The 22,552-nt window shown below is 46.0% G+C and overlaps 1 protein-coding gene across 6 annotated transcripts in view; it reads left to right on the top strand.

The window, feature by feature from the left end:
* The first annotated feature begins 934 nt into the window (after positions 1–934).
* PDZRN3 (PDZ domain containing ring finger 3) overlaps positions 935–22,552 on the top strand; it is a 235,604-nt gene continuing 213,986 nt past the window's right edge. The window contains exons 1-3 of one of the 6 annotated variants that reach the window (XM_032411771.1): positions 935–2,057; positions 16,425–16,511; positions 22,211–22,318. In XM_032411771.1, the coding sequence (XP_032267662.1) occupies positions 1,335–2,057; positions 16,425–16,511; positions 22,211–22,318 (918 nt within the window). In that variant the 5' untranslated portion in view covers positions 935–1,334. Of the gene's footprint in view, positions 2,058–16,423; positions 16,512–17,673; positions 17,898–22,210; positions 22,319–22,552 lie in introns of those variants that run through there. The other 5 variants (XM_032411772.1, XM_032411774.1, XM_032411773.1 and 2 more) reach the window with 5 other exon arrangements.

The following is a 22,552-nucleotide window of genomic DNA, read 5'->3' as shown; positions in this document are numbered from 1 at the left end:
AAATTACAAGACTCACTATACTGCTTGAAAAGCTGCCCCAGAGTGGAAGAAAAAAAGTCCAGATTCTTGGATGGCCACTTTCCAATTAAGTGGAGGTACACGGACCAGAGGCATGAGCCTCTTTTGGAAGCTCTTTTAACACGGAGATTCTCAGGCCCCGCCCCAGACCTACTGGATCAGAATCCACATCCACATTAAAATTTGAGAAACACTGCTGTAGGCGATCTTACAGGACAATTTTGTTTTGTTTTGTTTTGCCTTCTCCCAGCTTGAGTTTCCCCGATTGGAAAATGGAAATATAACAAAGTATACACAAAGGAAAAAATCAAAACAAAACTGAAGGAACACAGTTCACATGATTGCGGGGGTGGCGGGGTGGGTAACGGGGAACTTCTCTAAGATCTATACTTGTGCGATTTTTAACGTTGTAGAACCAGCGTTACTTATTTTGTAATGCAGTAAAAATAATTTTTAAATGGCGCTAATACTCTCCCACAGCATTGTACTGATGATTTTTAAAGGGACCGATTTAGAAGCGCGGACACTTCAGAAGTATTAAGTGAAGTGAACGGAGCCAGCACTCCAGCCTCTCCCAACCCGACAGCCTAGGAGCAGCCCTCGTCCCCGCAATTCGCCCCTGTAGATTTGCCCTCGGGTCCTGGAAACCTTAGCCGGCCAAACCCTGGGGTCCGCCGAATCTCTGGTCAGAACTGTAGTTGCTGGAGCGTTCTTCAGGCTCTGTAACTTTCCCCGGAATGAAATAAATAAAGACCGTAAGTGCTGAGATAGCGGGCCTCAAAATATTTTTCGTTCTCGGCAATCAGCCAAGAAAAGAGGGGGCGGGGGAGGGGAATAAAAAGTCACTATCTGTCCCGGAAGGGGCTCCAGTAGAACTCGTCTGGGCGACTGCAGCAGCCTCAGCTCCAAACTTAGTGAGCTTTTCTCGGCTTGTGTGGGTATCTTACAGCGAAAACTTCCAGAGAGCAGTCGCCGGGGAGAAGGGCTCAGGCTGCCGTCCTGGGAGGGCCAGTCCGCTCGGCTAGCCTCTGGGTCTCCCCATCCTCCTCTGCCTCCCGGCCTCCTCCTTGTTGCAGGGGGCGGGCTGCAGGCAGCCGAGGCAGGATGTGCGTGCGCACGCGCTCGCGCATATACGGCTGGAGGAGTCCTGTTCCTCGGGCATTTTCCGAGGAAGTCTGGAGCAATTAGGCTCAGTCCGGGGAGAGCGAGCGAGCGAGCGAGCGGGCGGCGCAGCCGGCGTGTCTGGGCTGCCTCGCAGGGAGGGAGGGAGGGGGCGGCCGGCCGCCCGGCGGCGACCCCGGGCCCCGGCCGCCACCATGGGCTTCGAGCTGGACCGCTTCGACGGCGACGTGGACCCGGACCTGAAGTGCGCACTGTGCCACAAGGTCTTGGAGGACCCGCTGACCACGCCGTGCGGCCACGTCTTCTGCGCCGGCTGCGTGTTGCCTTGGGTGGTGCAGGAGGGCAGCTGCCCGGCGCGCTGCCGCGGTCGTCTGTCGGCCAAGGAGCTCAACCACGTCCTGCCGCTCAAACGCCTCATCCTCAAGCTGGACATCAAGTGCGCGCACGCGGCGCGCGGCTGCAGCCGGGTGGTCAAGCTGCAGCAGCTGCCCGAGCACCTCGAGCGCTGCGACTTCGCGCCCGCGCGCTGCCGCCACGCGGGCTGCGGCCAGGTGCTGTTGCGGCGCGACGTGGAGGCGCACATGCGCGACGCGTGCGACGCGCGGCCGGTGGGCCGCTGCCAAGAGGGCTGCGGGCTGCCCCTGACGCACGGCGAGCAGCGCGCGGGCGGCCACTGCTGCGCGCGGGCCCTGCGGGCGCACAACGCGGCGCTGCAGGCCCGCCTGGGCGCGCTGCACAAGGCGCTCAAGAAGGAGGCGCTGCGCGCGGGCAAGCGCGAGAAGTCGCTGGTGGCGCAGCTGGCCGCGGCGCAGCTGGAGCTGCAGATGACCGCCCTGCGCTACCAAAAGAAGTTCACCGAGTACAGCGCGCGTCTCGACTCGCTCAGCCGCTGCGTGGCCGCGCCGCCCGGCGGCAAGGTAGGCGCCCGCCGCCAGCCCCGACCCCCCGCCGGCCTCCTTGGGTACCCAGGGCGCTTCCCGGTCCCTTGGGGCACCGGGATGCCTGGAACTTCCCAGGAGCATCCCTGCCTCCTTCTTCTTCCACTGCTTACCAGTTGTATCACCATGAGCAGGTCGTTGAAGCAGTTTAAGTTTGGAAACTATGGTCCCTAAGGATTCCATACGCAGGGTGAAATGTAGCTACAGCAGAGCTTCCAGGGGTCTGGAAAGACTGAAAGGAACCCACAGTCAGCGTGGAGTAAGAACGAACGCAGCTCCAAAGTCAGAACTGTGTCTAAAGGCTTTGCTGCTCAGATCAGCTAGGTGATGTTGTGGAAGTTGCTTAACCTCTGTTAAGGTTGAAAAGTTCCCATATACGCGTGGCGCCCGGGATGAGATACTGACACACAGGGTGAACTATATCCATGCGTCCTTAGGAATTCCAGAAAGAGTAAACGAAACACACAGTTCTGAATAAGTTCAGAAGGCTGCCAAAAGGCAGGCCCCTGGAGTGAAAGCTGGATTCAGACGCGGGCTTTGCTGCCAGCTAGCTGGCTGACCTTGAGCAAGCTGCTTAGCCTCTCTAAAGTTAGAAACTGGTCCCTAGAGATGTGACATAGGGGTAAAACACAGCCAGACACCGGCTGTGGTGTTCATCCGGCAATGGGGATTCCAGAAAAAAAGGAAGCGCCACCGAACCTAAAGTAATAATTGAGAGTAAGTCCTCTGGAATTGGAACTGTCTTAGAATTTAGGCTTTTTGTTAGCCAGCTGGTGACTGTGTGGCTTAACCTCTATGTGCCTCGTTTCCCTAAATGTAGAATAGGTAGTTGTCAGCCTTCAGGGGGAGAATATGTTAAAAAGACCTGGCACTGTGTTTGACCAATGCTCAACAAATGTTGCCTGCAGTTACCTTTAACATCTCCCCCTGAGCCATCCCCTTGTGCTGGTCGTTGGTGTAATTATAATGACCACCGCTAGTGAAGGCTTACTTGGCTCTAGGCCTTATGCTAAGTACTTCTCAGTTGTTTCCTTCTTAATCAAGTGAGGCAGGTGTGATGCTTCTCATTTTGTAGATGAAGAAACCAAGCTCTAGTGAGGTTCAGTGGTGCCTGAGTCTTAGCTTTTTGGTGCCAGAGTTGCGTTCTGAACCCTCATGTCCCGGTCTCTCCAGCCCCAGGTTTTTTTTTTTTTTTTTTAAGATTTTATTTATTTATTTGAGAGAGAGAGTGAGAGAGAACACAAGTAGAGAGGGGCAGAGAGAGAGGGAGAAGCCGACTCCCTGCTGAGCTGGGAGCAGACCTGGGGCTCTATTCCAAGACCTTGGGATCATGACCTGAGCAGGAGGCCAATGCTTAACCGACTGAGCCACCCAGACGCCTCACCAGCCCCAGGTCTTAAGCACTACTGTGTGGCCTCTCAGTGTAACCATGAGTACCATTTTTTTTTTTTTTTTTTTTGAGTCTTTATTATGTGCCAGCAAATGTGGGAAGCACTTTACAGGCATTATCTATTTAATCCTTTGAGATGGAGGAGGCAGGCTCAGAGTGGTCATAGAACTGGTCCAGAGTCACACTGTGACTCAGGGGACAGAGTGGAGATTCAGTTTCTATATCAGAGTTATCAACCTTGGGATATACTGACATTTTGCACCCCATTCTTTGTTGTAGGAGGCTCTCTTCTAGATTGTACGGTGTTTAGCAGCATCTCTGGCCTGATACCAGTAGCACTCCCATCCCCCCTCCAAGATGTGACAACTAAAAATGTCTCCAAATATTATCAAGTGTTCTCTGGGGCTGAGGTGTGTGTGTGCGCGCAAAATCACCTGCTGAGAACCAGGGTTTCCCTGATTGCACAGAGCACGCTTTAGACAAACGCGGAGGGGCACGGTGCCACTCTGGTTGACTGTTCCATATGGTTGCATCGGAGGAGGAGAACGTATTTGCCTGAGGGGCCCCCAGGGGCCTGTATCTGCTTTGCCTCTCCCTGCCCTCTCCCAACCCCCCTTCCATACGTGCACACCAGGCCTGCAAGTTTTCTGTCTGCCCACTCCCCACCCCCCTCATCCTGGCCCCCTGGCCTGTCAGCTGCAGTCTCAGCAGCTGGCCAGCTCTGGGTGAAGGGCAAATATTTACAACTTGGAGCCTCACCCAGGACCGCACAGGCATACAAAAGACTGGTGTGAGCCTGCGAGTCACCAAAACAGAGGGCATAGCTTGGTCTTCTAGCAGGCGCTGGGTTTGGGGCAAAGGAGTTCCTGAGTTTCTCTTGTTTATGCTGTCACGCGGACTTCCTGCGTAGTTTTAAGTGACACTTATTTATAAATAAGCCATTCACTACCCCAGAGTTTATACATCATTCATTGTTAAGCTAGTTTATTATTTCTTCTTGCCTTTCTGTTTTCTTTCTGGAGTGTTTGGGTAAACCCTCTCTCAGAATCAAAAATATGATACTTGAATCTGAACTGTGGATGTTTTTGAAGCTGTGTTGGGTGAGAGGGTAGGATAATCAAGGGTATTACGCTTAGGGACAAGATGTTGCTTTTTGAGCTTACAGAGAGAGTTCCCTTCTGGAGTTGGAGCCCTCCTCGGAATTCTGGGCACCTCAGTGCTAGCCTCAAGGACAGCCAAGAATGGCCTGGCCTGCAGTCTGCTGAGAGTACCTTTCTCTGGCTTCAGACCCTGCTGGCTTCAGTGGAGGCCTGAGGGAAGCTTGTGCCTCTTGCCCTGAAGTTAACCCTCCGTGGCCCTTGCTGAAAGCTTTTGCTGTTCCTGCATCAGCCAGAAAAACCTCTCCCACTGCTAGCTGTTTAAGAACTTGTTTATTTCACTGGGCCGGCTCTCTGCTCCTGCTGGGTACTGTTTATTCTCTTCCAAAAGGCAGAAGGATTTATATTGCTTGGAAACTCTCAAGCACAACACTTTTTTTTTTTTATATACTAAGTCCTAATGTTTATCTCTCTGTTAGAAGCTGAAGTAAGATAAGAAACACTGGGAAGATTTTCAGTACCAGCCCTTCAAGGCCTAGACCTTATTTCATAAAATGATCTGGCATTATTTAAATTATCTTAACTTTCAGGTTTTTGACACTAGTTGAGTACTGAGGGTTTGTCTGTGCTGTACTTCCATAGATAGGCTTTGTGTCTCCTGTTCTATAATTGGTGCCAGGGCTGCGCTTCTCAAACCTCCCTATGATCAGAATCACCCAGAGAATTTGTTAAAACACAAGATTCCTGAGGCTTACTCCTAGAGATGTCGCTCCATTACAGCTGGCCTGTAGTTTGCATTTCTCACAAGCTCCCAGGTGATGCTGGTCTGCGTATCACGCCGAGTTGCTACTCAACTCAGCTGGACGGAGAGTTTGGATTCAGGTACAGATGTAGTCAAACATGTATTGGTTTCCTCCTTTTAAGAAAGAACAGGGTGAAGTTCTAGAACCCAGACTACCTAGGTAACCATGGTCTGACAGGTGTCTTTAACCAGTAGGAAGCCACATCTGGGCTACAACAGACGTGGTGATGGGATGCTTGAGGAAGTTGAAGAGTTTTGCTGCCCGCCTGTTTTCCCACCCTGACTGGCCCACCTGATTTGGAGAGCAAAAGCATTTCACAACAGACTTCTCTGGCTTTCTGAGAAAGGGAAACTTGTGAACATAACTTTTCTTGGAAATGTTGAAAAACGGGAGCCTTGTCCTTGATCCCTCCTGCTCTTTTACTTCTACATCCAGCCCATCATTAACTCTTGTTGATTTTTTTACCTCCAAAACACTTCTTGAATCTATTTGCTGCTCTCCATCCCCATCAAATGATCACCGTGGTCCAAACCAAGGTTTTCCAACTCCACCTATTAACATTTTGGGCTCGATAATTCTTGTGTGTGTGTTGGGGAGGGGGAATGTTCCTTGTTTTATAGGATGTTTAGCAGCATCCCTGGCCTCTGCCTACCAGATGCCAGTAGTACTTCCCAAGTTGTGACAATCATAGATGTCTCCAGATACTGCCGGATGTCACCTGGGGAACAAAATCAGTCTTGGTCTCAGCCACCATCATCTCTTGCCTGGATCACAGCTCCTCCCACTACATACCTTCTCGCTCCCCTGCAATTACCTAGCACCAGGAATCATCTCTTAGAAATGTCAATCTGATAGCACTTTAACTTCTTAAACCCTGCATTTGCCTTCCAGTTTCTATTGCATGGCTCTAAGGTCCAGTGTGCACTGCATCCTGCCAGCCTCCACCTGTCTGCCTGTATTCTTGCCCCCTTCACTCTCTCTTCCCAGCTTCAGTGGTCTCTGGCAGTTCCATAAATGCGTCCCAAAGCTCCTTTCTGCCTGCCCCCCCCACCTTTGCGCTCACTCTTTTCTCTACTTGCAACAGTCTTTCCATCACTAGGTAATCTGCAAGTTTTCCAACTCTCCCCTCCTAATCCCTGCCTATATGTCAGCACTTAGGGTTGGCTCATCACTAGATGACCTTTCTATCCTTCCCATCCCAGCTCAAGCATCACCACCTCCACGAAGCCCTCTGTGATCTCCCACACCAGGTCTGGTGCCCTGGGATGTTCACTTTGGTACTCCTCCTGCATGGCATTTATCACAGCTCTGAGTAATTGGAAGGGCTCTTTATTGTGTCTCCCCAGGAGGGAGCATGTCCGTCTTCTTCAGGGCTGTGTTCTGGGCAGTAGATTGATGTACACTGTAAACTCTCAATATGTGTTTGTTCAGTGGGTGAACTCAAGATTGAAAAGGCTGTCTTGTCAGGCATCACAACTCCTCAGACTGCTAACGAACAGTGAGCTTGTATTGAAAAAGAATGAGTTTTTCTGTGCCTGCCAAGTTAACAAAATTGTTCCCAGGTTTTTGGGAGGCATTCTTTTTGTTCTGCTAGATCCACCCAGATCAAATTGTATCAAGCACCAAATCCCAGAAACGATTTTGTCCATTTCAGAACTCCTGGAGGTAAGTGAATCTAATAGACAATTGTATCAAAAGGCGTTCCAGATGTCCAAACACTTTGAAATGTGTCTATCAGAGTGTTCACCTTTCAGTATATTTTCTGTTTCTGGAAAGTTTCAGCAAATAACCATTTCATAGTGCATCTAACAGAACAGCCCAGTTCAGCTAAAGGAATTGTGGGCTGTCAATCCATTTCATTTAAATGTTATAAAGAAAATTAAGATTTGGTTTACAATATGTTTGCTACACTGGATTAAATGATTATAACAACATTTTGAGTTGGGAATTCTGGTGATACGTATTTTTAAGTGGTTCTTTCTGCACTTGGAAATGTTGCTTGCTTCTCTAAAAATATGAGACCCGTAAGAATCTGTAAGGCAGTTATGTGTTAGACTGTAGACCCAGGAGCTTAAAAGGAAAAGAAATATTAATCACTTAGGGTGCTTTATGTATGCACATATATTAGCTTCTCCATCTTTTTCATTAGGTAGATCTCCTTTTTTGGTAAAAGGGGCAGATTATAAAACAGATTAGATAAAAGCTAGGTTAAAGCCAGAAGTTAACACAGATTCTAAGTATAAGACTGGGATTTGAACCCAGCATCTGACTCCAGGCTTATACACCATTACCATAATAAGAAAAGCATTTTCTCCTGAGGCAGTGTTTCCTGTGAGGTCTCATACATGTTTCCAGAGGACTCTTATTATATATGCAAACACTATGTTAATTGGAGGTGTAGGCACATCATTTTATTTCAGCCTCAGAAAGACCCTGTGAGGAAGGTACCCACAAACCATTACCTTCCATATTACAGATGGAGACACAGAGGCTTGGAAAATTAATCCCCCAGCACCTTCCTTTGGCTCCATTTAGTTGGTCTGATGACTTCTGGTCCATGCTGATGAAGTATGTTCTTCTCATGCCATAATTCCCATTTTCATAGTTCTGGTGTAGAACACATGAACATAATACAGATCCTATGAAAGAGATTTCAACAAAACAAAGAGAATTAAAGAGATGGTATCCTAGGTGGAATAGTAACTCATTTCTCTAATTTTCTTGCTAGTAATTTAAAGAGTGGTTGATGGTAGGAAGAAAATGCAATCCTTCCTTATGTATTCTTGCAATTTAGCTCCTCACATTCTAATACACAGCTTGCCAAGCACCATGATAGGCACTCCTGGACACAGAGGTCAACTTGAATAGCTTTAACCCACGGGATTAATCAGACACTCGCTTGAGTCTTTGAAAACATGGCACAAGTCTTACTATTCTTTGTTTCGCTCAAGCTTTCTTGCTGTGGATTAGCTTCTGTCCCCCCCGAACTAATGGTGTTCTAATAAGCCTATTCCAATAAAAAAGGGAAGTGGTATAACATAATGATTAGTCTTGTAAAGAAAATAACTAACAGATGGACACAAGCATCCATCTTTCTCTCCCATTCCATATATATATTTGCAGGGAACCTGGGGGACAGAGACACCATGCAGCCTGTGTGTGAGTGAGCCCAGCAGAAGTTTCTTCCCCAGGAATAGGGAGGGATGAACTGTTGTGGGCAGTGGGTATGCAGAAATGAGCCCTGGGCAGAGAGGTAATGCTTAGAATTTTTCTAGAAGCTGTTGTCAGGTGTCCCGTGTCTCTGCTGTACACAGATCAAGAGGATGATACAGTCCTTTTGGGTTGTGGGTCAGGGCTGGATGCAGGCCTTGTGTAAACAGGCAGGCTTCAGAGTACCCTGAATTGAGTTGGTGCTTGGTATGTGGTTAGTATCTAGACCCTGGAGTCAGTGATAATAGGGTTCATGTGTTCCCTCTGTCTCATTGTTGAGGGCCTCTGGGAGGACTCTTGCAACCTCCTGTAAGCCTTAATTGTCTTATTTCATCTCTAAAATGAGATAATAATACGTGGGCTGATAGAGTTGGTTTTGGGATTAAACCAGATGATGTAGGTCAAGTGCACAGTAAGATTTAACGAGCATTTATTGAACATCTATTAAGTGCCTGGCACCTGTAGGTTCTATAGATCTTTTTTAAATACAGTGCGGAAGAAATATTAGAAATTTGAAGTGGTGTAACGGGGAAGATGGAAGGAGGCTCTTGCTCAGAGGGTCACAGTTTCGTTGTGAGCCTCGTGCTGCCTTGAGTGACTAGTTCCAGCGGTGGGGACGGGGTGAAAGAGGAAGATCCATGTCAGGGGCACTGTCAGGGTAGCAGCTCTGGGCTGTGATGAGAAGGAGGGGGTCAAAGCTCGGGAATAACATGAAGGTTAAGGGATCGTTAGGTGTATTTCTGTCTGTCTCACCAAAACTAGCAAGGCTCAGGAGAGGTGGGCCGGGCAGAGCTCCTGCCTTCCTGTAAGCAAGAACTTACAGTGTTATAGCTGGGTAGTCTTTGCCTGTGTTCTGATTCTGGGAGGAAAATGCTTCAGGGTGGGCCATGGGTCGAATGTTGGCATTTCACAGCCTGGAACTACCCATCAAGTGGAAATGTGCAAGTGCCGTAGCACTTTAAGTAAGGGTTGTTCTTGCTTGTTTCTTGGTGAAGCATTGCTTGTGGAAAGTCACTGGGAAAGAGATGAGTTGATGATAAAAATTAGAGGAACAAACTTGAAATGAAACTCATGGGAATGGAGAAGTAAGTATTTCGGGATTTCTCAGATTATTTAAACATAGCTGCAGACTGAAAAATACATACATATTTTTTGGCCTAGGGAATACTTCTCTTACACTGTTTCTCAAAAATAACTTGTTTGGCTTATGGATGAGTTTATTTATATATACTATTCTGGAGATAGAATGACTCCGGAAAAGCTGTTTGTTGTTCCTTTCTGTTTCTCCATGCCCTCTGCCTCTTTTCATCTTCACTCCACCTATCCTCGTGACGGATACACACCACTAATACTTCCATCGACTGTCTCAACCATTTTCAGTTCATTTGTGTCAACCCCGTGACTGCCTTCAGTTTGAGGCTCCAACAGTTTCCTCTGCTGTTCTTCCTCCAAGAATATCCCTCCTTCAGAACTGGAAGTTGAATTCTCGGGAGGGGGTTGGCCCAAGCCATCTTCACCATTAGAAACCTAGTTTGAATGACAAAGAGGACAAAAACATTTTAGGGTGGAGAGTGAAGGCACCCTCCTCTCTTCTGTATAGAAGTTCAGGCATCCAGCTCTGCCCCCTGGTCTCCCAGACCCCTCCGCTGCACATTTTTGTGCTTTCTTGTCACTAGTCCACAGACAGAGCTATTTCCCAGCTGCGTGACTCTCGGAGAGCTTTGCATAATCTGAGGCTGAGAGGTGTCGTGTCACCCTAGATACACAGACTAGCGGTCAGTCAATTGCAGTTCTCAGAACCCGCTGGGCAGCTTTCCAGTCCAGCCAGTTCTCGGCTGTGAGTCCCACAACAGCAGTAATTGGGGAACACCCATCATTGGGTGGAAAGGAGTGTTTAGAAAGAATCCACATTGACAGTGGCATGGATGGGCTCTGGGGGCCACCACACAGATTAGGAGATGGCACGCATCCAAGCTTCTGAGGCCAGAGTGTTGGGAGGAGCACAGTGACAGAGCCATACTAAGAGGAAAAAGGACTTTGCCTGTAGAGGACAGTTCATGTTCCTGGACATTTAAACAAACCAAATACAACAGAAAAAAACAAAATAAAAAAACAAACCCCAGCCACTATGTAAGGAGACTTTGACAAAGTACGTTTGATTTTTGCCTTTTCCACTATGACTTTTATTTTCCCCCCAAATTCTTGTCCACTTAGACCTTGAGTTGAAATTAAATTTTGATCCCGTAACTACTTGTTCGAATATGATAGCAAAGCTTATTTTCAGTGCAATCAACTGTTGCGTTCCTGTGCGTTGAGCTTCTATTTCTGCTTGTGACTTACTGGTATAAGTACTGCGGACTGTTCATGCCGTTATTTAGGGCTTGGTGGCCCATATCTCCTTCTTCAAGGCCTATAGATCTCTGTTCTTTCTCAATCCTAAAGACCTAAGCGCCTCTCAAGGAGACCCTGCCCTGCAGTAGGGGCCCTGCTAGTGAGCTGGGTTCTGGGGTGGAGGCTGGGGAGCTTCCAGCCCCACCCCAAGGAGACCGTGCTGTCACTGGACTCCAGAATTTTCCTTTTCCATCTGCCACCCAGCTCTTGTCTCCTGAAGGGAAGAGACACATGCCATCAGGGAAGAGCAGTAGAATAGGGACAGCACTAAGGAAAGCTGCCAAGGAGGTGCCATCTCCCCTCCATTTTTGTGGTTGTTGATTGTCCTCTACTCTTCACCTTTTCTTCCTGGCTCATCAAGACTCACTAATCCGGTAGAACGTGGAGCAGTCCAGTGTCTCAGCAATCCCCAAACACCCTAGCTCCCCATCTCCCAGCTTCTTCCAGCTTTGCTCTCCCTGTGCAAGTCCACAGATTCTTGGACTTACCGTTCCTCCCATGCTGTTGTGAGCCAGCACCTGTTCCCCCATCCTCTTTGTTCCCATGGCCACCTCCCTCAGGCCCGGGTATGTCATTTGTCTGATTTCCCCTCCCTCATCCCCGTATCCCAGCATGTCGGTATCATTAACCTGTCCTAGCTCTGCTACACTGAAGGTTCAGGCTGAGCTGCTCCCCATTGTGGTCTTTACTTGTCTCCTGCTACCATCTCCAGAATAAGAACTATTGGCATGTAACCATCCCTCCTAGAATGTGCCACTCTTTCTCCAGACTTTGGCCAAAAAAAAAAAAAAAAAGACACGTACATGGAGGGAGCTCCCATCAGATGGCCAGATGGTGTGGTGGATGTAGAATTATCCTATTTTGCTTAACTTCAGGCCCCCGATCTCCCAAACTTGCTTTAGATAGACCAAGTTAATTCGGGATTAGACATTTTTTTATTGCTTGGATTTTGTGGCAGTCATTTCTGTGGTTAAATAGTACGACGGGCCTCAGTGCTGAGCCACGGGAGTGTCCACCACACCTGTGCCCTGTTTGTGTTTGGAGCACTTCTGTTGGTCAGGCACCCGTGCTGAGGCCCGTGTCAGCGATTGTCTGTCTCATTCATACTTCATGATAACCCTGTGATGTGAGGGGAAACCATTATTATCCCCATTCTGTGGAGGAGGAAACTCAACTCGGGTTCTGACTCTGAAGTCCAAGATCTTAACCATTACCTCGTTCCTGTCGGGGTCATAATACTCTTATGATACCCTTCACGGTATAATAGATACTCTTAATCTTTGCCACTACTACTACACAGTCCAAAGAAACCTTGCTTAAAACTCTAATTACAAAACTAATTAGATGCCTAATCCTTCATGACATTTTAATGTGAAGGCTCAGTCTTAGGAGGCAAAGGGATTTTAGAATGCGGTGCCAGAGCGCACCCGCAGAGCACAAAGAGCATGGACGTTGGAGTCCCGTGGACCTGGATTCCTGGCTCGCCTTCCTTGCAGCTGTGTGATCTTAAGCAGATGTCTGCAGTTCTTGGAGCCTCAGTTTCTCAGGTGTAGAGCATGGATACAATGCCTGCTTCAAAAAGCTGATGTTCTAGATAATCCGTTGTTCATGTGAAATAGAGCTCTTTCCCTCCTTTGTTTTGCTTCATCAGGCCATTGGGAAAATTTCAAAGCATGGGTTATGATAAACTACCAAAACAGATCAATATTGGTTAAATTTTCCTTTAGATGAAAGAGCCGCTCATTAACATCATCTCTGTGAAAAGTCAGCAAAGCAGCATCGATGCGAGCCTTCGCCCCGGTGCCGTTTATATGTCTCTTTAATTGGTGGAGTATCATTGAATGAGAACTATTTAAATGCCCTTTATGCTGATGCATTTTCAGCTCAGGAACAGGTTAAATGATTAAGCAGGAATTCAAGTTAACATGTTAAATGTGCTGTGCAAAAGTCCGTTGTATAAATTCTCTATTCAGGTTTTTTTTCTGAAGAATTAGAAATTAGAGTAGTTAAGGTTGCTTTGAAGGGGAGAGGAATGGAAAGGAAAAGCCAGAATCAAGTTCATGGTGTCCGAGGAAAAGTTAGATGGAGAAATGAAAGGAATTCAGCCCTGACAGAGCTTTTCTCTTCTCCTGTTATTGCTCCCAGCATTGTGTGGGAAATCTTCCATGCGTTGGCTCAGTCCTAAAATAGGCAATGGCGCCTAAAGCCTGTTTAACCCTCCTGGACTGCAGACTTCGTCAGGATGCTTGTAGAAATAAGAACACCCCTTCTTTCTCCCCACTGATTGCAACTGGCAAGGAAGTGTAGACTGTCAACCTGCTTGTTTCAGAACGTTTTTGCAAATAGCTGTTCAGCTGAGGAATGGCGTGTCTCAGGCATTGTCTCACTTCTCCCTGGAGAGAGATCTCTGAGGCTAGGTACACACTTAGGTGTCTGGGCATCTCAGGTTGGGTCTTCAAGAGAGAAATCGTTCAGGGAACAGTTGGAGTTTTGTTCTGACGTTGGTTTCCTGGGTAAGACTTCCTATCATGAGTTCCTTTATGGACCGGACCGTTTTGGGACTCTAACAACTGAACCATCTTGAGAAGGACCTAAGATACTGCTATGCTACATGGCATTCTTTTTTACATTCCACATGAAAAGGGAGTGGTAGGGAAGAGTAATTGGGGTCTAGAATCAGAGAGCGTGGGTCTGAATCCCAGCTTGACCTCTTACTAGCTCTTCCCTCCTGTATCATGAGGGTAGTAATCGTGCCAGTTGATGAGATTGGTGGGATTTATTAAAGAGAATAAAGCAGTTACATGTTTAATATCATTTCTGGCACGTAGTAAGCAGCCAGTAAATGTTGACTGTTATTGTTAATGCAGGATAATAAGATTTCTTTTTCTTTCATTTTTAGAATGAATAAGCGGTTATCACACAGTAGATTTAAAACTAGCCTTAAAAAATTTGATTGTGTGTTCTCTTCTGTGCATCATTTGAGATTGTCAGACTGGAGCCATCTGCCTTGGATTACCGTGTTACTGTGCAGTTTCTATCATTAATTACGAAAGCCAGAAATGTAGGCTATGTGTGATAACTCACTCAAATTCCAATGTATTTCTAACTTTTTCACCCCTCTAACATAGCAAGGCAAGAAATGGACTTACCAAGATTTTCCTTTCCCAAGGCAGAGAGATTTAAACTCTTTCAGTTAGTGAATCCTCCCGTTTACATTTCAGAACTATCAGGTTGATCCTGAGTGTTTATTCTGTTAGAGCAGGGACAGTTGTTGCCTGTTAACTAGTGCGGGAAAAATTAATTATATCGATAGCATTGACAGACAGATGCTCTGGATGGTGATGCTGTGGAGTGGAAATATTTTTTGAAAAATCAGTAAGTTGTTATTATAGAGGCTTTGCTGGTGTTGGTTAGGTACAGTAGCTTGATAGAGACTGGTTCTCTTTATATTAAAATACTCTATTTTATATATGATGTAAGTGAGCCTGTGGAAATGAATATTTTGTTGCATTGTTCTTAGAGGACACCTAGTTCTTTCATTAAAGACTGTCCTTTTCTTTCTTTGTTTTTAAGATTTTATTTATTTATTTGACACACACACACAGCACAAGCAGGGGGAGCGGCACGCAGAGGGAGAAGTAGGCTCCCCACTGAGCAGGCAGCCCAGTGCAGGACTCGATCCCAGTACCCTGGGATCATGACCTCAGCTGAAGGCAGATGCTTAACTAACTTAACTGAGCCAACCAGGCGCCCCAAGACTGTCTTTTTCTAATGAAAAATTGTCATTTTTTGTTTTTATAGGGCTTTAACAATTGATGCTTAGGCTTAATAACATTTTTGAAATTTAAAAAAAATTCAAATATTTTTAATTCTTCTGTACACTAAGTGGTCATGAGAAATAACTGTGGTTACTAAAAACTTTAAGCATGGAGATAATTTTACATATTGAGGCCCGTTAGTCATCTACATGCATTTTTTTTTTTTCTTTTGGTTCTGTTGGGCACAGTTCTGCCGCCAGAGTTTTGCACTGACAACTCTAGCAGTAAATGGAGCTTCAGAAACACTGGCGCTGCCTGTCATTTCGAAAGCATGGTTTCCCTTGCCAGTGTGGCTGGGTCAGAACCTTGCATTCGTGCCCTTCAAATATGGTCATTTATTTCCACAGAAAAAGGAGGAGGCAAAGGTTTTGATCAGGAAGCAGTCAACATCAGAATTAAATCTATTTTGTGATGAGCTCTTAGTGTTGGTTAATGGGAGTATTTCATATTTTCTAAAAATGCAGCATTTAAGTAATACCATGTTTAGGGGCGCCTGGGTGGCTGAGTTGGTTAAGCGACTTGCCTTCGGCTCAGGTCATGATCCTGGAGTCCCAGGATCAAGTCCCACATCAGGCTCCCTGCTCAGTGGGGAGTCTGCTTCTCCCTCTGACCCTACCCCCTCTCGTATGTGCTCTCTCTCTCTCTCTCTCAAATAAATAAATAAAATCTTAAAAAAAAAAGTAATACCACGTTTAAGCAGAAACTGCAAATGAAGCTTTTACAAGTATCTGCAGTCCGTATTTGTGAAGTTTGGTGCATCATTCCAATCACTGGAAACACTTCAGAGGTGTCTCCGTGAGCTGAGTGTGTATGTCAAAGCTTGTTTAGTGACCGTGTACACAGAAGCATAAATCTATTTTTACTCACCTGTCTGTTAACTTGAGAGTGTTAGTTAAGGTGTCGTGGCATCTCTGTCCCTTTCGGCTGTTGAACATGGCCTGTGCGAGCTGCCTGGGGGACTTGTGCTTGTGGGATTTAAAGGGGTTCACACTGACCAGCCTCCTTTGAACAGAGTGTTTTCTGTTAAACAGCCTGGCATCTCCTATGGCCTGGACAGTCATTACTTTGTGAAAGGGCCCTGCTCCCCCTTTCAGTGAAATGCAGGATCTTTCTGTTTCTCCTCCACGTTTGTGTCGGACTTTTCACGGACTGCTTCCCCCTCAAGCCTCCCAGACACAGATGACTATTGACAGGCCGTCCATGCGCTCAGACTTCCGAGAGTGCTGCTCCTGGAACCTTCCGTGACAGAACGTGAATGCTGCTGTTGAGACTGGTTGAGGAACAAACAGAAAGTAACTGTCTAGACAGCTGGCCAGGGTGGGCTGGTCAAAGGAGAGATGCGTTTGCAGACCACGGAGTCATTGATAGACCACGTTCATTAGGCATGTCTGGACATCGCCGGACATTCTTACGTGGGCACTGCAGGGTTAGGCGGGGCCTAGACATATCTGTAACCTCCTCAGCACAGGACACCGTTTCAGCTGGGGCCCTAAAAGTTTCCTTGCTTAAACTGCCCAAGAGACAGAGGAGTGTGAAGGATGACCTAAAAGTCCATGAGTCCACTTAGATAGAAAGAAAATTGCAACCATTGATTCCCTGTTGGTAAATAAAATTTTGAACTCATTTGTCCCTTACAGGGTGAAGAAACCAAAAGTCTGACTCTTGTCCTACATCGGGACTCTGGCTCCCTGGGATTCAATATTATTGGTGGCCGGCCGTGTGTGGTATGTTAATTACTAAAATGTGTTTTTCCTTGCCCTGCTGCAGTGGGAAGAGGGGTCAAGGTTTGGTGGTGGTGGTGGTGGGGAACCCGTGAGGGGTAGGAAACCTTGCTCACCTCATTCTGCTGTGTGTAATTAGAGAGTTCATTGTTTATCTAACATCTTCACCCTCGGGGATTTTTATTTAGTTGTGGTCTCTTAAAATAGCATTGTCCTAGTAATACAACAGCTTATCTAAACTGTTTAGGTTTTGGGGGGCATGTCTGGTGGTGTAGCAGTAGGAGCTGAAGAAAGTTGTGGGAGATGTGTGCACTTGGAACTGAGTAACTGAGCTGGAGCGTGGGCTCCAGGACCGGAAGTCTGAGCTGGAGCTCCGTTCTGTCAGCTCTTCATTAGTCAGGGACGATTCCCTAATTCGTGGGCTGTCACATCCCTTTGCTTTTTCTCCCGCTGCAGCTCTCTTGTCCACCCTATTCATCATTAACTCCTCCTCCTCCGGGAAGAAGAGGCCAAATTCAGACCAGTCAGTTGAACGGGGAGGAAAATGTCTGCAGAAAGGGCCCTGGGGGACAGGACGTGGCAAAGGGCGCGTTGCAGGATCACGCCTTCCATATGGGGCTTATCTGAGTGGGCATCACCTCTTGCTTGTGTCTTCTGCAGATCATTTCCTTGTTTGTTACCTTAAAAGGAAAGTAATAGTCAAAGGAAAGGAAAGCCGAATCGGATTCACTCATTCAACAAATAGTATTGCGTAGGGGCTGTTTGGTAGGAGCTGGGAGACACTGTGGAGGCCAGGGAGACTGGGTCCTTGTGGTCATTGTCAGGCAACCAGATGTGGCTAAATTCTGTGCCTGGGTCTGGCTCACCCTTGGGGAGGAGTTGTCCTGGGGCAGGGCGATTTAAGCTGTATTCTGAAGGATGAGTAGGAGTTTGCTAGATCAGAGGTCCATATATGATATGTTTCGTTAAACACTCTTAACTGTAAAAAAAAAAAAAAATGAGCTTATGTAGTTAGCTCTAAATTATATATTTGCGGCTGAACTAATACTACATGGCTTATAAAAGTTACATGCAAAATGGAGCATTTTAAATGATGAAATTAAAACGTGAGTACAAATATAATTTCTCTTATGTCCTTTCATCGTCCCAATGCCCTGCATCACAGGTGCCCACCTTAGGAGAGCACTGAGCTAGAAGAAAGTGAACAGACCCAAGGAAGCCCACGCAAAGCCTGGAACAGCCCCAGAGTGGGCATTTGGGGGAGCTGCCAAGAGTACAGCGTCGCTGGAGTCGAGGGGTGGGCAGGAGGTGATCAGAAAGAGACCTGAAGAAGATGGGAGAGTTAGCATGAGGAGGAGTGGGTTGAGTTTCCCTCGCTTCTGGCCAAAGGCACAGTTTCAAAAACATACACATTCTATTATAAGAAATGACAGCTTAGTTATAGGCAATGCACGGTCATTAAGTGATGGACTGATGCATTATCTGCCCTAAACTTAGCTACAGAAGAGAACCCTTCAGACAATGAGATTAAACTATGAGAAGGAAGGGGTGGGGGCAGGGGGCACCCCCACTTTACTGAGCCCCAGGGATGGGCGCACATAGTGGTTTGTTTTGTCATCTCATGGAAATTCTTAGGACATGGTCGCATTGGTACCTTTTTTCTTTCCTCGTTTGCCAGTTGGCTGAGCAACCAGGCAGCATGTCATGGTGCTGCTCTGCTTGTGTTCTGGCTACTGGGGTGGGGTGGGGGGGGACGCACTCCAGCAAAGGGGAGGGATGAGGGAGCAGACTGGGACTCGGATGTCTGAGTAGTTGGTCTCAGGAAACAACAGGACTGGCCCTGGTCCGTGTTCCCCAGCTTAACCCTCGAGAATGTGTTGTAGAACATGCTTTGCCTTGCCGGTGAGCTTGAGTAACAGAGGCTGTCCTTCGTTTGGCTGCATAATCATTAAATCTCCTCTCCCCACCCACTGTTACCAGTTTTAAGAAATGACTTCAACAAACCAAGATGCACCTCACCGTTAGATGTTTCAGAAACTTCCACGGCCGAAAGAGCCCAAACCAGGAAGGTTCCTTCTCTGCCTCACCAGAGCGTATATAGGAAAAAGGAGCCCAATGTTTGAAAATGCTTGAAATGGGATGCCTGGGTGGCTGAGCGTTGAGCATCTGCCTTTGGCTCAGGTCATGATCCCAGGGTCCTGGGGTCGAGCCCCACATTGGGCTCCTTGCTCAGCAGGAAGCCTGCTTCTCCCTCTGCCTGCCATTCTCCCTGCTTGTGTGCGCTCTCTCTCTCTGACAAATAGATAAATAAAATCTTTAAAAAAAAAATGCTTGAAATGGAGAGGCATGCCTATGTCTTGGTGATGGTTGGAGAACTTACTATGTGTTTGTTTTCTGTCCCTCCCCGGGAACAAAAGGACACTCCCAACCTCATTGGAATATGGTTCTTACTTGTGCTTATCAAAGTACATGTTTTAGGTTATTTTCTTTCTCCTTTAAAAAGCTGATTGAAGTGCAAGCCAGAGTGAATTTTGTAGCTTTCGTAAGCGTTCTCAGTTCATGTGGTCTTTTTGCAAGAACTATATGCATGTCCCCTGGAGGAAAGTTTAATTCCATATGCATGTGGTTGCAATAGTGTTTTTTTTTTTAAACTTGTCCTGATTAGCAGAAATCGCATAATGAACCCTAAATGTATTCTGAACTGTTGCCTGGAAATCTGGCAGGTCATTGAGAACATGCTAAAAAAGCCAAGATGAGCAACAATGCACACTCATTGTTAGTCCTGGAAGTAGAATGCAGTACACATGACGTGTGTGTTTCCCAAGGAATTCTTGTGTTAGAAGCTTGGTTGGGGTGACATAGGCCCAGCCCGGGGGGGCGCTGACATAAGGCTTTTCATTGCATGATGCACTGCTCTTAGCACTGTCACATCATTCATTCATTAATTCTTATATCCCTAAAGAAACAGCATCCAGTCTGGTGTATCAGACCTTTCACTTCAGCCTTTGGCAAGTATACTTCACTGTCAGGTACCCCTGGGATGAAAACAATCCCTTTTATTTTTCCTTTTCTCAAGCCAGCAAAACAAAACAAATCCCAAGCCTTGTTAGTTCACCTTGATAAATAGCTCTGACTTAAAATGTATTAGGAGAGGAGCCAAACAAACTAAGAACAGAGAGATGTCTTTTAAGAGACACATCTAGCTATCCAGGATGGAATTGATTTGGCTTTCTTTGATTTTGTGCTCTCTGTATTTTTTTTGCGTTCTGTTTCCACCTCCTACCACTGTCTTAATTTAACCTGAATTGTGCTGTTTGCTTTTGCCTGTTTCTCTGTTTTTTGCTTGAACTTAGTTGCTCTCCTAAGAAAAATTACTTGTGCATGAGGTAGTATTCTGCAAAACAGACCAAAGCCAAAAGCCCCTCCCCCATCTCCCTCTTCCTCTCCAGCCAAGAAATGCAAAGCAATTAATTCAGAGTAAGCACGGATCTCTTTTCATTGGATATATTGATATCACCTCTTAGGGAACTCAAGATTGTCCATAAATCGTTTGTGGTCCACTGAGGCTCTTCGGGTTTGTCCAGTGGAATATTCCATAGCCTGGAATGTGGAACTTTTGAATTCATGTATATTTTTGAGATTTTTCTCTGTGGGAGTCAGTATTGCACATAGAGGTTATGTAAGGCAGTTGAACTGTCCTCAGTTTGAAACTGACCTATGCTACTTTTTAGCTGTGTGACCTTGGGCAAGTGACTTAACATCTCTGTCTCAGGTTTTTCATCTATGAAATGGATAATAATATAGTACTTAAGGTTTGTGGTTGTTGTGAGGATGAAATGGGACACAGAGTACTCGCTACCTACCTAGTATGTACTCAGTAAATAGAAGCTGTTGCACAGCTGTGTACTCCTATTTGAGCTATGCGTGCAGGGGGATCCACGAATGCCCTGGGGTGAGTGAATTAGTAAGGCAGCTGTGAGTGACAAAGGAGGCAGGGAGAAATTCAGACAGTGACGGGTTAGTGTGCGCTGGGCCGGTGTAGGGTGCTGTGGTACTGGGCGGGCTGCCTTTTGAGGATAGCTGATCTAGTACAGCACCCACATCCTTGCTGACCCTCCTCTCTTGGAGAGTGTTGATAGAATCCAGATGGCGGTTTAGAGACCTGTCTTTGTCATGGGGGGATAAATGTTGGGAAGAACACTTAATGCTCATTTTAGGTTGAGATTTTGGTTTCTTTTGAATCCTATTTATAACATTAGAGACAGTGTGTGTGTGTGTGTGTGTGTGTGTGTGTGTGTTTGAGAGAAAGGGGTGGGGAGGGAGGGGGAGAGAGAGAGAAGAGGTACGGAATGTGCATTTTCTCACTCTTGGCCATCACTCTTGCCTTGGAAGGGGTAGATCGAACCACATTTAAAGTCATCCCTTTCCCCTTTAGAATATAGGATTTTTTTTTTTTTTCTATTTAAAGAGAAAAATTTTATATTTTCATAGTTACTTCTTAACAAATGGAATTTATATGTATTTCTATGTACAGAAATTATTATTAAAATAGATCTTCTTATGGCATTATGGCAAAGAATTTACCATGATGGTAGGATTTGGACTTTTTGTGGAAGATCCTGAAATTACTTTTCAAATGCTTTTGTTTGGGAACAATACTTTAACTTATAAATCCATCTGTTAATCACTAGAAATTTAATCCACACACTTGGAGAGAATTCATCCCAGTGCTGTTTGGAAAGAAGTTCATGAACAAGCTGTGAGGGTTTTTTTATGGGCTTGTTGGAACTTTTTGATTTTAAATAAAGGAAGGAGTTTGAGCAGCGAGCTGTTCCCTTTCCCAGAAAGTTTCGGTCCAGACTTTGAAAGATCTAAAGGGATTTGAGATTGGATGAGAATTTGGCCTGGGGTGGTGGTAGTGAGCTTTTCTGATGTAAATCTGAGCACACATAAAACACCTATTTTCACAATCAGATTATTGGATATTTAAAGGTTTTAATAGTACTCTGAGCTGGTAAGGATATGGGAAAACACTCTAATGAGCTATCAGTGCATAATTTGGCAACATCCATCAAATCTCCATATCCTTGGACCCGCCAGTTCCATTGCTAGGGATTTGCCTCAGATACATACTGCAAAAGATATTTCATAGTACAGGTAGGAAGGTATTGGAGACATCATCGTCTCTAAGAGCAACAATTAGAAACAGTGGTAATTATCCTAATATTGGGATACTGTTCAGCCACTTAAGGGAGTTAAACTGGACAGTACGACTGGTGAAAAATCTCTAAGATTGTAAACTTGAAAGAGGCAAGATGCACAGGATGGGGAGGGCATACCCCATGCACACACATACCATCTGTGTACATGAAAAAGGACCAGATACATGTTTAGGAAAGTGATCTATGAAAAATGTTTTGGAAAGGATATGTAAACTGCAAATAGGTGCTATATAGAGGGGAAAAGGACAATGGGTAGGAGGTGGCAGGGACTTATTTTATACCTTTTGGTTATGGTTTGAAGTATTTTACCATGTGTATGTGTTAATTTTAGATTAAAACAAATTACGGGTAACAGATGGGCTTTCGCCCCATTGCCACTTTTGACATGAGCAAGAGTCCATTATAGTTTAAGAGTGTAAGCTTTATTTTCATGACCAAGTTAATGCCTAGCATTCATGTGTGTGTTTTTTTAACCCAAAGGACAACCAAGATGGATCGTCCACTGAAGGAATCTTTGTATCCAAAATAGTTGACAGTGGGCCGGCAGCCAAGGACGGAGGCCTGCAAATTCATGACAGGATTATTGAGGTATGTGAGCACTGGCCAGTGTCTTTTAATAGGTTGAATGCCATCCCGTCTTCGTCTGGTTCAATGAAAGATGTTTGGTCAGGGAGAGAGGCCTGAGCTGGTGGATGGTTGGGCAGGAGAACTCTCCCATTGTGTGGGACTACAGAGAGCGCTGATTGCCTTGGTGTTAAGTTTTTGTTTATATTAAATATAGAGAAGCCAGATTATGAGTGGCATGTTCACAATTTGGCTGTC

This window comes from Phoca vitulina, unplaced genomic scaffold (genome assembly GCF_004348235.1).
Source record: "Phoca vitulina isolate PV1807 unplaced genomic scaffold, GSC_HSeal_1.0 scaffold13, whole genome shotgun sequence".
Classification (NCBI taxonomy): domain Eukaryota; kingdom Metazoa; phylum Chordata; class Mammalia; order Carnivora; family Phocidae; genus Phoca; species Phoca vitulina.
This window is presented reverse-complemented; position numbering and strand designations above follow the sequence as displayed.